The sequence below is a fragment of the Erigeron canadensis genome, chromosome 2, assembly GCF_010389155.1.
Source record: "Erigeron canadensis isolate Cc75 chromosome 2, C_canadensis_v1, whole genome shotgun sequence".
Taxonomy (NCBI): domain Eukaryota; kingdom Viridiplantae; phylum Streptophyta; class Magnoliopsida; order Asterales; family Asteraceae; genus Erigeron; species Erigeron canadensis.
The window spans coordinates 41,158,561-41,175,558 of record NC_057762.1 but is presented as its reverse complement, the minus strand read 5'-3'; the positions used below and the strand labels follow the sequence as shown (position 1 = coordinate 41,175,558).

At 32.9% G+C, this 16,998-nt stretch overlaps 2 protein-coding genes and 1 long non-coding RNA gene across 3 annotated transcripts; 2 read left to right on the top strand and 1 right to left on the bottom strand.

The window, feature by feature from the left end:
• The first annotated feature begins 4,819 nt into the window (after positions 1-4,819).
• Positions 4,820-5,958, top strand: LOC122590153. Its single transcript, XR_006322407.1, has 5 exons — positions 4,820-5,007; positions 5,192-5,228; positions 5,310-5,419; positions 5,525-5,566; positions 5,669-5,958. It is a non-coding gene; the product is annotated as an uncharacterized LOC122590153 (long non-coding RNA).
• A 3,522-nt stretch (positions 5,959-9,480) lies between these two features.
• Positions 9,481-13,167, top strand: LOC122589592 (probable LRR receptor-like serine/threonine-protein kinase At1g74360). Its single transcript, XM_043761901.1, has 3 exons — positions 9,481-9,529; positions 9,848-11,569; positions 11,720-13,167. Exons 1-3 carry the CDS (start codon positions 9,481-9,483, stop codon positions 13,150-13,152), a joined length of 3,204 nt encoding a protein of 1,067 aa, XP_043617836.1. The 3' UTR covers positions 13,153-13,167.
• Positions 13,168-13,356: 189 nt separating this feature from the next.
• Positions 13,357-15,906, bottom strand: LOC122589593 (flavin-containing monooxygenase FMO GS-OX-like 9). Its single transcript, XM_043761902.1, has 7 exons — positions 15,320-15,906; positions 15,115-15,185; positions 14,861-15,019; positions 14,699-14,781; positions 14,463-14,598; positions 13,970-14,143; positions 13,357-13,844 (listed from the first exon to the last, which is right to left on the bottom strand). The coding sequence occupies exons 1-7, from the start codon at positions 15,879-15,881 to the stop codon at positions 13,644-13,646; spliced, it is 1,386 nt and encodes a 461-aa protein (XP_043617837.1). The 5' UTR covers positions 15,882-15,906; the 3' UTR covers positions 13,357-13,643.
• Between the last annotated feature and the right edge of the window lie 1,092 nt (positions 15,907-16,998).

Below are 16,998 nucleotides of genomic sequence, written 5' to 3'. Positions count from 1 at the left end.
TAAAAATCAAAATTTATTTTTTGAAAATAGTGGAAATACCAGTATGGTAATACCGGAAAATACCGTGAATACCGGAAATACCAGCCAGTATTGAATAGTGAAAATACCGAAAAAATACCGGACTTAAAATACCGGCGTGGTCTCCGGTACCGGTAATACCGATCGGTATTTACCGGTATTTAAAACATTGAGCAAAACTCTAAAAAAAATTGTAAACACCAACCAGATATTCAAAAGCAAATTGACATGTATCAAGAAAAATGAACGTTCAATTCAAACATGTTGCATGTACTATGGGTTATTAGGAGTCAAATATTGTCAACTATAGTTTAGTTGAAGGTTTAAAGAGTAAAAACTCTAATTCGGCTAAAGTTAAACGTTTTTACCATTTTGAGTAAATGTTAAATGGTTAAAATGATTATTGTTTAAAAGTTAGGTAGTCAAATCATTTAAAATAAATATATAAATCAAAAAAATTAGTTAAATAGTTAAATTGATTATTGTGTAAAGTTTAAAATTATATAGTTCAAAAAAGTTAGTTAAATAGTTAAAATGATTATCAAATTAGGTGGTTAAAACATTATTAACCTTATATCTTATTGCGCAATAACAAATTATATATATACTAAAAACCAAGTTGTTTTTTACAACTTTCTATATATAAAAAACAACTATACATGCATTTAACTTTTATTTTTTTTATCTTTTAACCCCTTAAACTTTATTTTTTTACAAATTTTTTCATGTTCATTTATTTATCTTTTAACACCTAAAGTTTTAATCTTTTACATTTTTGCCCATACACTTTTACCTTTATACCTTTTAACCCATTAAAATTTTTATCTTTTACATTTTTGTTTGTTAATAACATGTATTGTACAAAAATATAATACATGAAATATAACTATATTTAACTTTTGTTTCTTTATGTTTTAACCCTTATAATTTATATATTAGGTTCTTATGTTTTTATTAAACAACTTTCATTTATACCCAACATGTTTTTAGTGTGAAGTTTATTTTTCTTTAAACTGATCATTAGCTATTTTGTTTATATTGTTATAGAGCCAAATTAATGTTTGTTGGTGACTTTGTCAAATTTGTACCAAAACATTGTCATCTAAAAAGATATTCGACTTGAGTCTCGCCGCAAAGTATATAAAATAATCTGCGGCAACGTGTGGAATACACAACTACGTTTAAGCTTAATGAATACTTATCCACTGTTACTATAAAACCTTTATGGCAACGCACGGGTGTTTATTTCTACTATACAGTCTAACAACCACTTTGACCGTCATACACTATAAAACTTCATGAAACACTTGGACAAAGTATGAGTAAGCATTCTCTTTAAATGAAAATAAGAATTTATAGATATGCGACACATGTTAGCTTAGTTGTTTATTAACTGTCAATAAGATAGTTATATAGTACTTATATTAATTAATGTATCATTCTGATTATAATTTATAATTTATATTTTATTATTAAAAATCATGGTTCCCCAATGTATCATGTAAAAAGCATATTTGAAAGATATTATTCGTGAGGAGACAGTTGAAGGTCCAGAAATATCTAGTTAAAATTGTTTCTAACACGTTTGAATAGACTCATTTTGCAAAAAAAATTATCTCTACTCTCTAATAAAACAAAAATCCCCTCACTACTGTTGCCACATTGCGCGAGTACCATACTCGTAGTTGTCAAAATAAAACTTGTATTAATAGTTTTTCGGAGGGTTGATAAGGCTAGTTAGAGTAGACAAAATCTTATTACTTGAGAGGGTTATAACTTGTCAAAACCACTCCTTGTGTATTTGTTCTACATCTCACATATGTGTAGTAAAAGAATTGTTTACATCTTACCTTACCTATATCATGTTTATGTATGAATCGTGTTTCTTACCTATATCATGTTTATGTATGAATCGTGTTTTGTTATTGTTGGTATTTGTTCTACACTTTTATATATATATATATATATATATATATATATATTAGCTTAGTATTTTATTTTGCTTTTGTGATTGTTAGATAGGTTAATTTTATTTGATAAACGATAGGTTGATAAACTAGTTACAAACAAAAAATTTCAAACAAATCTTCTACCAACTAAATCAATTCGTTTTTCTCTTTCTTTTATCTTTTTCTTTGTTGATTAATCCACATCACATGTCACATGTATTTTTAATAATTTGTTTGTAAATCTAGCAATTTTTTTTTAATTTTTATTTTTGACGTTCAATATTGTGATAGGTGAATTAATTTGAGTTTTTCTTAATCCCCTGAATAAAGAAAATTATGGATGAGGTTTTTTTTAAATCTCTACCAATAGTTTTTAATAAAAAAAATAAAATAAAATTAAGCAATTAAAGATCAAAACAAAAATAAACATATCTTAAAAGTGTTATAACATGTTTTGATGTATCCACTCATGCTAGCTTCTGCACATCATATACTTTCATTAAGATATGAATCATATCCCATGCTTGTTTTTATTTATGATAGTAAATAAAAAGAAAACCATTTACTAAGAGCATTCTTTTGTAGTTTCAAAATAAACTAAAAATATAAGAACCTGATTTTACTGGAGAGCTTTGCTTTGAAGATACACCAGCAAGCCACTTTTTCAGGATTTTTTTTTTTTAAAGAAGTAAGAAACAAAAAAAAAAGGTGGCATTTTGGCATGACGAACCATTCTAGAATTTTTAAATAGCTTATATACTTATTTTATATTTATGTGTCTTATACCTAGTGGTGTAATAAAAATTTAAAAACTCTGTTAAAACATGGCCATCGTGGCTTGATTTCTTTTGAGTCAATTTAGACATGTTTTTTTAGAATATTCATACATTTATGGAGTGTTACATTAGTGTAAGTTATTACTTTTTTAAGAATATGCTTAAGTTTTAAAATATATCTTACATAAGTAAACTGAAGATGTGCTTCAAAGTCAAATTATATTACTCGTATCAACATGCATCATCACATTTCTAATTCTAATTCCAAAGCAAGCTCATATTAGAGAAAACCTCTATTTTTATTCTTGAATTCATTTTTTCACAATAAATTTTGAATCCAAAATCCCAATACAGTATCTCTAAGTCCTCTCATATATGGTTGGCAATTTGGCATGAAGTTTTGTACATAAAGCATAATGTTTCAACTTTGGTCCAAGATTCACAATATTTTATTCAACCATATATGTATGCACTTTAATTTCGTGCATGAATATAGAGACAGTTTCTATAGTTATTGAGCTTCTCAAATTACTAAAATGTTTTACTATGGGTTCTTCAACCATTAACAATAATATGCATGTCATTATTATCGCAAGTATCAAAACTTATATGAATATCTATATAATTAACGCAATTACGCAAAGCATGTTATTCTAGATTGTTGTTAAATTGTTAATTAACATGTACTTTTCAATTAACATGTTTATCCATGTGAATCATTGAGACAATCACCAAGTTAGGTCTCATGGGATTGCTTCTTTATGTTGGACGTTTCGATAAAATATTTTTAAGATATACTATTGAATACGCTATTTGTTTGTATTGTTATGTTTAGAATTAAATTTTTGAAAATGATATTGCAATTAATCAATGATATGATGTTTAAAAGAGATATACATATATTCAAAAATAAATTAATCTCAATAAATCGTTTGGCCTGTTCTACTTGTAAGTTATGTTTGATACAGAGGATGATGATAATCGTAAGATATATATGCATTCATATCACTATTTTAAAGTCTATAAACCACTTTGTGATGTCGACTACATGTTACATCATCTCTTTAAAATTGTCATCAAGATGTCACGTGCTAATGATTTTTTTTTTCCCTTCTTTTTTTTTTTTTGCTCTAGATATGGATAAAATAGAAAATTAAACACCACATCACAAAGGTATATATTGGGTTACAATCTTACATAGAGATAAACAATGGGTCATTTGGACCCCATCCCACCACAACTATTGGTGGATCTTGGATTTCATATGCCCAACAAACATTACCTCAACTTCAAATACTGGCTGTTTTGATACTTTACCACCTTCTCTTTCTTTATTGTTTGTTCACCAATAAAAAGTAAATCAATGATCTAACCCATACTTCATATATCATAGCTTGGTCAAGAAATAATACAGATTGTAAGTAATAGGTATACTAAACTCTATAAGACTATTCTTAACCGTTTATCTTATTCACCTACATTTTTTCTGTCATATCAGTATCACCTTCTCACCACCTTCACCTTCTATTTTTCTCATTAACCATTCACCTTCAAATTTAATACCTCACTATACCCTACAATATATCCAATCAAATCAAAGTAAAACAAATTAACAGGAAAGAGACAAAAAGTATGACATAATAAACTATAGGTGAACACTTTCACCTTCTTTACATCACCTACCTATTTCACCTATATCTATTAACAATTCACCTACTTCACCTTTTCATTTCACCTCCCTCCTTCACCTACCCTTAAGAATGTTCTAATAGCATAGTATATGAAATAGAACATTATAAATGCAACGATGTACTCGTAATATTTTTATAGAACCTTTAACATTATTCACTACTACACAAATCTAAATAGGACCCTCAAATAAAACCCGCTTTTATTAAAACCCGGATCATATTAGGACGAACTTTGCAAATTTAAATAGAACCCGCCAATAGAACCCGCTTTTTACTATACACCGGATCATATTAAGATTTCATAAATAAAGCCTCCAAATAAAACCCGCTTAACACCAAAATAAAAGCCGGTTATACTATAGACCGCATCATATTAAACCAGCGGAATAATTTTAATTTTTACTCATCATATTCAATAACAAAAAAATTCAAATGCATAACAAAAATATATCCCTTAAAATTACAACTTCCCACTTTTTTTTCCCACAATGTCGCCTCCAATCGATTGGTCCTTCTGCTTTGGCTAATTAGTGTTCCTTTTTAATCATTGGAATCCCTTCAGAAAAAAATAAGGTTTGGTTGATTTGGGATTTTTTTTCCTTCCGTCTTTCTTTTGATGATTTTATGATTTGTATTTTTTATTCATGTCGATTAGCATTTATATCTGATTATTGATAGATTCTTTAAATAACATCCAACATACATCATCTATAGTCAAATGTATTTTCTTATATTTCTTTAAACTTTTGATTTTTAGGTTGGATAAGACATGATTGCAGATTTGAAAATACAAGGTATTCGAATGCGTGTTTTCTTATAGTCAGTTCATTTGGTTTCCTAGTCTTAAATATAAACTAACTGCTTTGTGGTGGTAGGACTTGGGAAAGGAAAATGATATGCAATTGCTTGAAAATTTCTGGGTTTCATAATTGATCTCGCAAATAAGTCGCATAATGTCGTATATTACATCATCGCAACTCGCAAGGTCATTATCTTTATTTGAATTCTCGTTAACATGTGTTTTGTATAGTCTGAAGTTTTACATTAAGGTCTAGTAGCTTATCTCATGTGTTTTGGAATTAAAATGCAGCCCAAAGTGATTCGTAGTAAGGTGGAGACCTCCGAGAAGAAGGTAACGTATAACGATATCAAGAATAAGTGGATACACAGTTTGACTCTAAATAACGTTTGCGATTATATGTTTCACTAGTTTTTATCTTGATTCCTTTGGCAGGGTCTTATGCGATTAGGGCCGGGATACAATACGTCCAATTGTGTCCAGTCTTAGGCGAGGAGTTCGTGGGCTACTGTTTACACAAGTTTTCAAGTGCAATGTTGAAGTACAAAACCTAGAGATGAGGAGTTTTATGGAGGGATATGTTATATTTAGCTAATAATAACTTAGGTTTATCATTCCTGTATCTCGTACGATAGTTTTACTTTTGATATTTTGTTTAGAGTGACTTGGTTTTTATGCACTTTAGTAATGCTTTGGTTTTAATTTGATATGTCGTTGCTTTCAAACTTGGTCTTTATGTAGTTTTCCTATAATTTGGTATGTTTTCATTCTTGTGAATATAGTGTGTTCAATGTTATGGAGTTAATTCTGTTAGTTGCAGAGGGAAAAAAACAAAACAAAACTAGAACACTGGGTTCTATTGGCAGCAAGAGGAAAGCGGAAGTGGCGTGCTCTAAACAGGGGAGGCGGGTTCTATAGGTCAAGGAGGCGAGTTCTATCATATTAAAAGGATCCGGTTATTGTTATAAAGGACTCGGTTGTTTAAGGCGGGTCTTATTATCACTTAAATAGGACTCCCCGCATATGAACCCGCCTATAAAGCGGGTTCCATTACACTTTTTAACCGGGACAAATTAAGGAGCGTATAGTAGTGATTATTATACACATAAATCCGATGTCAGTTAACCTTTTTCGTCCCTAAGACGTACGGACTATATATTATAACATTAAAATATATGATACTTTTATGTACCTTATATAAGTAGTGTATGAATTATTTATATATATAATTGATAATATGATATTCAGGTGATGAATTTGAAAGACGAGGATGTCAACGTTAACCATGTGTCTACAACACATGTAAGTGAAACTGTTTTATTCTTGTGAGCATTCAACTTTTTCTTGAGTTGTACCCCTTGATGAAGTTAGCTTAGGGAATAGATTAAGAAGCCACTTCAATAGGGAGTGGTGGAGTGAACTTGATGAAGAAATTTGTAGAACGAACTGATAAAAGTTACACTAATTTGATTAAGAAGCAAGATTATTTTTTGATATACGGGTTTCACATACATTTTCTTCTCCAATTTCTACCACTAATAAATTAAATGTGTCTTATTTTTCCGGAGATGGTTTTAGCTTTGTGGTTTAGTATGTATATTTTTTTTGAGCGGACTCCTCCCTACCTTTTTCTCACTTGCACGAAATACATTACCACCCCTCCCTATTTCTCCCCACTCAAATAAAGATAAAATAATAATAATAATAATAATAATAATAATAATAATAATAATAAGAAGAAAAAAATAATAGAAGGTGGTGAACAACCCGCACCGCTCTCCCCACCTCGCTCCCCGCCTATTAGGTACCGGTGGGGAGGAATAGTGTTACTCCCGGTGACCAACCGGTACCGGTTTGGTCACCTAATAAATATATGGTTTCTAGTTTTAGGTTGAAAAAAATTAGAAAGAATGAGATTTTGATATAAACTGGATCTGCTAATTCATTTGGGCTATTACTCTTTTAAGGTCTAATCTTTTGTTAGGCTTTCTGATGACACCTATTTAGCTTTAGGCCTTTTTATGAAGAGTGAGTGAAAACAATAGAACATAAAAAAATAAAATAAATAAATAAAATCCATATTCCATAAAGGAGCCCAATAAGAATATATTCAAAAAGTGTGGCCCAGATCAGATGTTTTTACGCTCTCCGTGTGAAGCGTGAACAAACGGGTCAAAAATCTAGTTGAGACTTGAGCAAATGTTATTGTTGTTCTGTTCGACAGTTTTAATTTTTTTTTTTTTTTTACGATTATACGTACTTTAGTATATATGCTTTTAAACCGATGCTTATCACCTACGGATATAATCCTACCTATCAAAAACAATACAAGTGGAAATATCTATATTTCATTTGACCAATTTATAACCAATGATGTTGATGTTATACTTTCATTCAAACATATCACCAATAGTTTTGTAGTCTTCCATATATAATAATCATTAGATTATTACTAGTTAATTAGTTATTTATAAATATTGTTCTAATCCAGTCGTGTAAGTTACTCCAATCATGACATTAGAATAATTACTTGTTTGCCCAAAAAATTATAATACTTGAATACAACAATTTGAATTTGGCTCTACGTGTTTGTGTTCATTCATAGGATGGGTCACTTACTTTAATTTTCTCAAAAATATTTTGTGTTCAAATTGGAAATCATGATTTTGTTAAGGCCGAGTCGTTAATTATTCCTATTGAAAGTTTTGTATATAAGTTAAAGTTTTATTGTTGTGATAGATAATAACTGCATATGATGATAAAAGCATAGCTTTATTATATAGAAGGTTCATTGACAAAAGGAAACAATATATTATATTATATTTTCTATCTCTATCAAAACAGTTTAATAAGGTAAGCTTCCAAAAGATGGCAAATGGCAGATGATATAAAAGATCGTCCAAAGCAAACCGAACAACAAACATAGCCCGCACGAGTACATTTGCACGTGTGTACCAAGTTATTATTAAGACATGATGTAAGTCATTACAATGTACTACAAAGCAAATTTGTTTTTTCTTTCAACGTTCCTCTGAAAATTGTAGTAACAATTTTTTAACAGAAAAACCATATACATCACATAAAATAATTCATGCATTTGTTTCTTATATATGGGATATTTTAAAACTCAAGATTTCTTAATTGTTAGACCAACTTAATTACGTACGTATAGTATAGTAGAAGCGGTTTTGATGTATTTTGTATTTTCTTTTTCTGATAATTACTTCAACTTATCGTGATTTTAGCCTGCAAATTAAGTATCTCATCTCATATATATGGTATATTTTATCAAAAGGTTTAGACAAAGATAAAATCTTATAAATTTCATCTCATTATTTACCGAGATAAAATGATGATATCTCATAATCCATCATCATAATGGAGGATTAAGTAATTAGGATACGTATAACAAAGTCGTATGACTTGATCGGATGACATATCTATAAACCCTTATAAAGCATATTGACTTTTTCTATTTTAGGAAATTCAGCATTTTTTATACCCAAAATACCCTTATTTCTTAATCTCAAATCTCCTATACACCTAATCTATATTTTGATATTATTTAATAAATAAAACAACCTTCTCTTTAGAAGTTATGAAAGAATTATCTAAAATACCATTAAAGATTAAATTACAATATCAGTTATTTATCCAAAATATCTCCATTAATCTTTTATCAATTATCTTTACATCACTTATCTACACCACTCGACGCCGCCTCCACCACCAACAGTGACCCCACCACCACATCGTCGCCGCCACAACACCGCCGCATTGCGCGGGTACCGTGCTAGTTTAGAAAATATATATATCGGTTTATATATGTGTCAAAGATTGTAGATATATACTAATTTCTACGATTCAGTATTTCTTCCTAACTTAACTTAATTTATTTTAATGAAAAAAATAAAATAAAATTGAATACAAGTAATATATAAGACGAATATGAACAAAAAGAAGGTCAACACAAAATAAACAAACATAAAAAACCGACAAACCTCATTAATTTATTTATTTCACATACACAATCATATTTGTATTTTATTTTTATATTTGAAATACTATATAATTTGAAGTAAACAATGATGTCTTCAAAATACTCATCTTTCTTTTCTGCAGGCGCCCTCTATATTCCCATTTGAATCTTTCCACATTTCTTTACACATCTTAAATATTAGCCATGGCCTAAAAATAACTTATCGAATTAAGTTCATCACAACAAATTAGTAGATACAGAGCTAGCCATGTCAGCACAAAAATGTATATTCATCTTGTTCTTCGTTTTAGTCGCAGGTAATTCTGTTCAACTATGTATTGTAATCCTTTTGAATGCATTTAATCATTTCTATATCTATATTAGGTTAGCACCCTTGCACGATGCTAAGAGTTTGTTTCTATCGAAACAATCAAAACTTTTGACGTCCAAAACGTGTTTCAAATGGACGTCAGAGTGCTTGTCTCAATGGCAAACGAGAAAAAAAATTTAGTATATTAGATTTGACCATGATAGATTGATAACATTAGACACACATTTTGTGTTTATTCAAACACGCGTAACAGTTTTACGTTATTAAGCAAATAACAATCGTATTGAATGGATTATACTTTCAGGAAAAGAAGCTATTGGAGACTTGCTGCTAGATTTAGACAAGGAGGTACTCCTTGGCCTTAGATCATTTCTTGAGAAAGGGAATACGATGAATCAAAAATACTTCAACGAATGGGACCCACAATCTTCATCACCATGCACGTGGCCCGGAATATCTTGCTCTGCCAACCGAGTCACTGGAATAAACCTCTCAAATCGTAGCATAGTTGGAAACGTGTTCACCAACTTCTCGGCCTTAACCATGCTTACCTACCTTGACTTGTCAACAAATAACATTGCGGGCACCCTTCCTGCTGACTTGGGCAACTGTCAAAACCTCAAAGTGTTGAATCTATCACATAACTTGATTAATGGCGAGCTTAACTTAAACGGGCTACAAAGTTTGGAAGTTCTGGATTTATCTGTCAACAGACTCTCTCGGAACATTTCCATGAGTTTTCCAGCGATTTGCAATAGCTTGGTGGTTGCTAATCTCTCTGCAAACAATTTCTCAGGTGAAATTGGACCATCTATCAATGAGTGTTCAAAGTTGGAGTATGTCGACTTCAGCAACAACTTTTTGACTGGAAACTTGTGGTTTGGTTTTCATAAGTTTAAGGAGTTTGCAGTGTGTGAAAACCAGTTAAACGACACACTACCAACATGGCTTTTCCCCGAGAATTGTAGTTTAGAGAAACTCGACCTGTCTGAAAATGCTCTCACAGGTGAAGTCCCTAACCAGATTTCAAATTGCAAGAATTTAACAATCTTGAACCTTTGGGGAAACTATTTTTTTGGGAGAATTCCTGGAGAGCTTGGACTGATAACAAATCTTCAACAGATTTTCTTAGGAAACAATACGTTTGATGATGAAATCCCGGATTCTTTACAAAATTTGAAGAAGTTAGAGTTCTTGGATCTAAGCAAAAACTATTTTGGAGGTGAAATACAGAGTATTTTTGGCCGTCTCACACAAGTGAAAACGCTTCTTCTTCATTCAAATATCTACACCGGCGGGTTATTGTCATCTGGAATACTTAGCCTGCCAAATGTTTCAAGTCTAGACTTGAGCTACAACAATCTGTCTGGTGAATTGCCAGTCGAATTTTCTCAAATGGCAAATCTGAAGTACTTATTTCTAGCAAACAACCAATTCTCTGGAAGCATACCTTCAGAATTCGGAAATATGCAAGGACTACAAGCTCTTGATCTCTCTAATAACCAACTAACCGGACCAATCCCTCCTACTTTAGGACAATTATCATCTCTCTTATGGTTAATGATCAGTAACAATTCAATAGCGGGTGAATTGCCACAAGAGTTGGGTAACTGTAGCAGCTTGTTGTGGCTAAATCTTCAAGACAACCAACTTACTGGTCCAATTCCACCCGAGTTGATCAACGTAGGGAAGAACGCGACTCCAACTTTTTTAGTCAACAGAGATGATAATCTTATTGCAGTTTCTGGAGAGTGCTCAACATTGCGAAGATGGATACCTGGAGATTACCACCCATTTAGTTTTGTGTATACACTTCTTACCATGAAGAAGTGTAGGAGTTTATGGGACAGTATACTAAAAGGATATGGTGTATTTCCGGTTTGCCTCCCCGAGTCCAACATTCGAGTACAAGAGATTTCAGGATTTATTCAACTCAGTGGAAATAGGTTATCAGGGGAGATACCGCCGGCTATTGGGAAAATGAGTGGCTACAGCATGTTGCACTTGGGAAGAAATGAATTTTCAGGTACACTGGCAGATTTACATGCATACTCTTTTTTTTTTTTTATTGTTCATTGCCCTTTTGAAAATTCATTAACTTTTTGAGCAAATGTATTTTATAGCGTTGTACATTTAGAGAGTTACTTAAAAACTTTTCTTGGATCCGTCACTGCAGGTACACTTCCTGATGAAATTGGGACTATGACACTCGTGGTGCTAAATGTTTCTCAGAACAAGTTCTCGGGTCAGGTTCCTACTCAGCTTGGAAATCTGAAGTGTTTGAGGAACCTTGATTTATCATACAACAATTTTTCTGGTGTATTTCCAACAAGCTTGAATAACTTGACAGATTTGAGCAGCTTCAATGTATCCTACAATCCGTTTATATCTGGCTACATTCCAGAAACAGGACAACTAGCCACTTTCGAGATATGGTCATTCTTGGGTGACCCTTTGTTACGTTTGCCTTCTTTCATCACCAATTCAACAAATAGTTCATTATCGACAAGTGATGAGAGATCAACACAACAAAAGTGGGGTGCACTTTTTGTTTTCATCTTTCTATTGCTAGCATTCTTTGTGTGTGGAATGATGACTATCCTAATTTGCAAGGCAACCAAGACAACCGCAGGCCAACCACAACATCTTCTGAGGGAAATAAAGATGGGAAATGGATATGATGACTCTTCGCCATGGTTATCAGACGCAGCAAAGGTAATTCACTTAGATAAGACTGCGTTCACTCATGCAGATATTTTAAATGCCACGGGGAACTTTTCAAATGATAGAATTGTAGGCAGGGGTGGTTATGGAACGGTTTACAGGGGTGTATTGCCAGACGGGAGGGTAGTTGCGGTCAAAAAGAAGCTAAGAGAAGGTTTAGAGGGAGAAAAAGAGTTTAAAGCCGAAATGGAAGTACTATCTGGAAATGGCTTCGGATGGCCTCACCCGAACCTAGTTACACTTTATGGGTGGTGCTTAGATGGATCAGAAAAACTTCTTGTTTATGAGTACATGGAGGGTGGTACCTTGGAAGATCTAATTCATGATCGGGTCGGGTTCCCATGGAGACGAAGAATTAAAGTTGCAATCGACATAGCTCATGCTTTGGTGTTCTTACACCATGAGTGTCATCCTCCAATTGTTCATCGAGACGTAAAAGCTAGCAATGTGTTACTAGACAAAAAAGGGACAGCTCGTGTGACAGATTTTGGTTTGGCCCGTGTTGTTGATGTTGGTGGGAGCCACGTTAGCACAATGGTGGCGGGGACAATTGGATATGTGGCACCAGAGTATGGTCAAACATGGAAAGCTACCACCAAAGGTGATGTCTATAGCTACGGTGTGTTAGTGATGGAGCTAGCAACAGGGAGGCGGGCGGTGGAAGGAGGAGAGTATTTGGTGGAATGGTCAAGAAGGGTGATGGGGTGGCGGTCCATGACTCCCGTGTCCCTCTTGGCATCAGGATTAGCAGAGGGGGCATCAGAAATGCGTGAGTTGTTGCGGCTGGCAGTAAGGTGCACTGCTGATGCACCTCAATCCCGACCGGATATGAAGGAGGTGCTAGATAAACTGGTTCAAATTTCAGTTAGGTCCAAGGGACATTAGTTACTGGAATGTAAGTCTGACTAATTTTTGTTGTTCATAATAATTTTTTATGCATTACATGATATGTAGATGATTGAACAAAATATTTTACTATAAGTCTATAGTTGAGATTTTTTTGAGGAAAACAAATGTAAGATAGAACTCAAAAAATCTTGTATACATAACTATAGCTCTATTTATCTTTTGCATTGTGTTTTAGTGGTTTTTAGACAAAGATAGTCAAGATACAAACCTGACAATATTATAAGTATCTAAATGAGACCAACATCATTGAAAACCCAACATCATACACTTTAGAGTTCCAACTCTGCCATTGTTGTCTTCTAAAAAAAGCATGAATATTTAAGACTCAATTGTTTTTGTAGTACTATCTTGCTTTTGAAAGCACAAGCATTATGTTGATCTTTGCTTTCAAAAGCAACAAAAGCCCTGCTGGGATGCTAATCATATTATAACATTATATGGTTTTATAATAATACCAAGCCAAAAGTTCACAGGGAAGAACAATCTTTGGCTTCAAGTTGAGTAAAATGAGGGCTTTGATGAGCCACTCGAAGCAGTTCTTCATCATCATAGGAATCTCGGTAAGTCTCCAAGTTCACATCGGAATTGACCAGAGCCGAAATACAAAGATCTTTCCTCCAGTCTTCTAGGTGAGGGAATCCAACATAATCTCCATACTTATCACAATACTGCAACATAAAGTTCTAAATGAGTACTTGGTTTCAAAGCATAAGACAAAATGTGCAGTGTGAGCATTTGCCATTGAACAAATTTTGTTGAAACTTTATTTATCAATGTGAGTTAATTAAGATACCTCGAATTCGGCTATATCATGAGTATAGTGCTTAGGAATGCCAGCAGCTTCCCTAGACTGATAAAACTCTTGGATAGATTTCAGCATATCTTCTTTTGATGGCAAACTTCTCTTGCCAGACAGCAACTGGGCTATCCATTTTGCTTGTGATTCAAAGAAAGGGAACCCTATAATCTACATCAATAAAAACTCACCAATTTAGTTAAGCAAACAAGCTTTTATTTGTATTACACATGAGATAATATACAACAATGATGCTGTTAAAAACAAAATAAAATATAATATGCAACAACGATGCCCAATTCTGCTAGGGGCGGGTATGGGGGCGCCAAGGAGGTGAGAAGTAGACACTTATACCTCTACTGGAAAGTAGATAGAGTATTACACATCAATATCAATATTATTGAACTATATAAAATATGAGTGTTTGGTTGCATACTTGCATTTTGTAGAAAGCAATGAAAAAGAAGAATGATGCATTTTTTTTCTTTACCTTTCTAGGAATACCTATAAAGGAGAGAGATGGGGCAAGGTTTGGAGGAAAAGTATGTTCAAATAATGGTCCCACTCTGTCATCATCAACAGCTACTGCTCCTTTAGTGTCAAGAAATGGGAATGAATATGAATACCTGCATGCATATGTGCATTTATCTATAATGAAACTTAAAGCTTATTGTATAAGACTACAATTATTATGGTTGTTTATTTAAAAAAAAAAAAAACCTTTACCCTGTGCAATATATGATTGTGTTTGCACTGAGCCATGATCCGTCAACAAATACAACTCGTCCATCTTCGTGTAGACATTCTATCTGAAACATATCATGATGATGTTAAATGGTGAAATTAACTTTTTATGAAAAAATGTTCAAGATATGAATAATATCGTACACTCGGATGAAGATGTAGATTATCATGTTTGGAGATCACTTTTGATAGACCTTCTGAAACATTAAGTGATTTGGCACTAAGATGGATCTCCTTTGCTACATTCACAAGTTCCATAGATATATCTTGCCCACTCAGTGAATTCCCCACCACCACTACCACCTGCAAGTATCCGGGATCTTTAGAATACACATATTCGACTACAATGAGCCACTTTAACACCAAGATCTTTCACTAAAAAAAAAAAGATAGGTTACCTGGTTGCGAAATGGCTCGGGGACTCTGTAAAGGTGGCTATGCATTTGCTTTCTTTTCCATGCATCCATTCCTTTATAGTATTATTGAAGTAAGAAAAATATATGTCAAGCTAGGGAATACAAATGATGTAATGTTATATCATACAGTATATGCTTATACATGACTAGAGATGAGATATATGTATATAGACTGATGTTTTTTTACCTTTGATAGAAGGCAATCTAGGATGAGAATAATGTCCGGTAGCTACAACCACGGCATCAAACATCTCTGAGATCACCTTATCAGAATCTTTAACTTTGCTCTTAACAATCCATTTAAAATCTTTTCCAATTCCATCATAATCCAACATCCCAACATAAACTACTTTGGTATTGAACCTAATCATTTCTCTTAGACAAAACCACTCACAAAAATCTTTTAGGTACAATAGAAGCTCTTTATGACCCGGAAATCTCCTTGTATCTCTGCCTTTCTTAATCAAGAAAGGGAAATCAGTGAACCCCATTATCTCTCTAGGCGATGTCAGCCTTAAAGACTCATAGATACTACTATGAACGTTTAATCCCGAGCTAGTAGCACCTTTTCCTAAAGGATGTTCACCTTCAACTTTCGGGTCATAGAGCCATTGGCCTCCAACATCATGATTCTGTTCCAACACCACCACATTGTGACCCTCTTTCTTAAGCTCTCTGGCGGCTACCAACCCAGATGGGCCAGCACCAATAACACACACGTACCTCGGAGGATTCCTTGCTGAAACCATGTGTGTGTGTGTGTGTGTGTATTAATTGAATGTGAGTTGTTGTGTGCATATTGTGAGATGGCTAGGAGGTGCATTTTATAGCAAAGTTGTGTAAAAAAAGATTGCTTCTAAAGGAAAACAATGTTAGGAAAATGAGTCTTCCAACATTGTTAATTTAGAAAGATGGTTTGTTACTTGTATGATTAGTATAATCTTTTCTTTTTGAAGTATATGATAAATCTGTTTACGTTTCTAATTAAGTGTGTGACATACAATCATACCCTATAAGGGTACGAACGTAGGATACGTAATCATAATGTTGGAGTAGATTTTGTTGATTAAAGTGCATATGGCTAGCTACCAACACAACTTGATCATAAATATAAATCAGATTTACTAATTGAAGGGGGTCCAAGGATCATTGATGTAGTTTGTCTTGCAAGTTTTCGTACATGGTTGGTTTTAAGTTTTCTCATTGTTATGACACTGAATTGAAGTAGTACTAAATATGTCCAATAAATTATTGAGAGTTCTTGGGCTGTGATTAAATCAACCATTGCTATTCAAAATTTATGAAAATATATAATACAATGTTTTTGATTCCTATTTCTTTTGGCTACTTCCAAAATATTTACCACATAAGGTATTAGGCATAGGAATGATGAATAAAATGTTTGTTTGAAAAGGGAGTTGGTGAGTCCAACTGTCCAAGTATGTTCCCTTGGCTTCAAGTAGGGGCAATCTCTGTGGGGACTTTTAATTTTACATCATTTAACGATCCAATTGTTTTCTAAAGAATTATTTTTATACACTTCTTAAGCTTTTAGGCAAACTTTTTAACGAGTGTTTGAAAGTTTGTTTTTTATATTACTAAATACAATAATTGCTGTATAATCCAAAACACGTTATTATCTTGATGATTGGGTTAAGTTCAAGCATATTATACTATATATCATAACTAAAACTTAAATTTACATGAAATTGGGGAAAAGGTAAAAGGATTGTTTGACCGCCCAAATAAACACCTCTCAGCCCATTGACTATTGACCTATACTTTATCCATATCATGATGACAGGGGTTCAAAGAGAAATTCAAATGCTTCCAATGCAATAACTTTGTTTAGTACATATGAAGTTA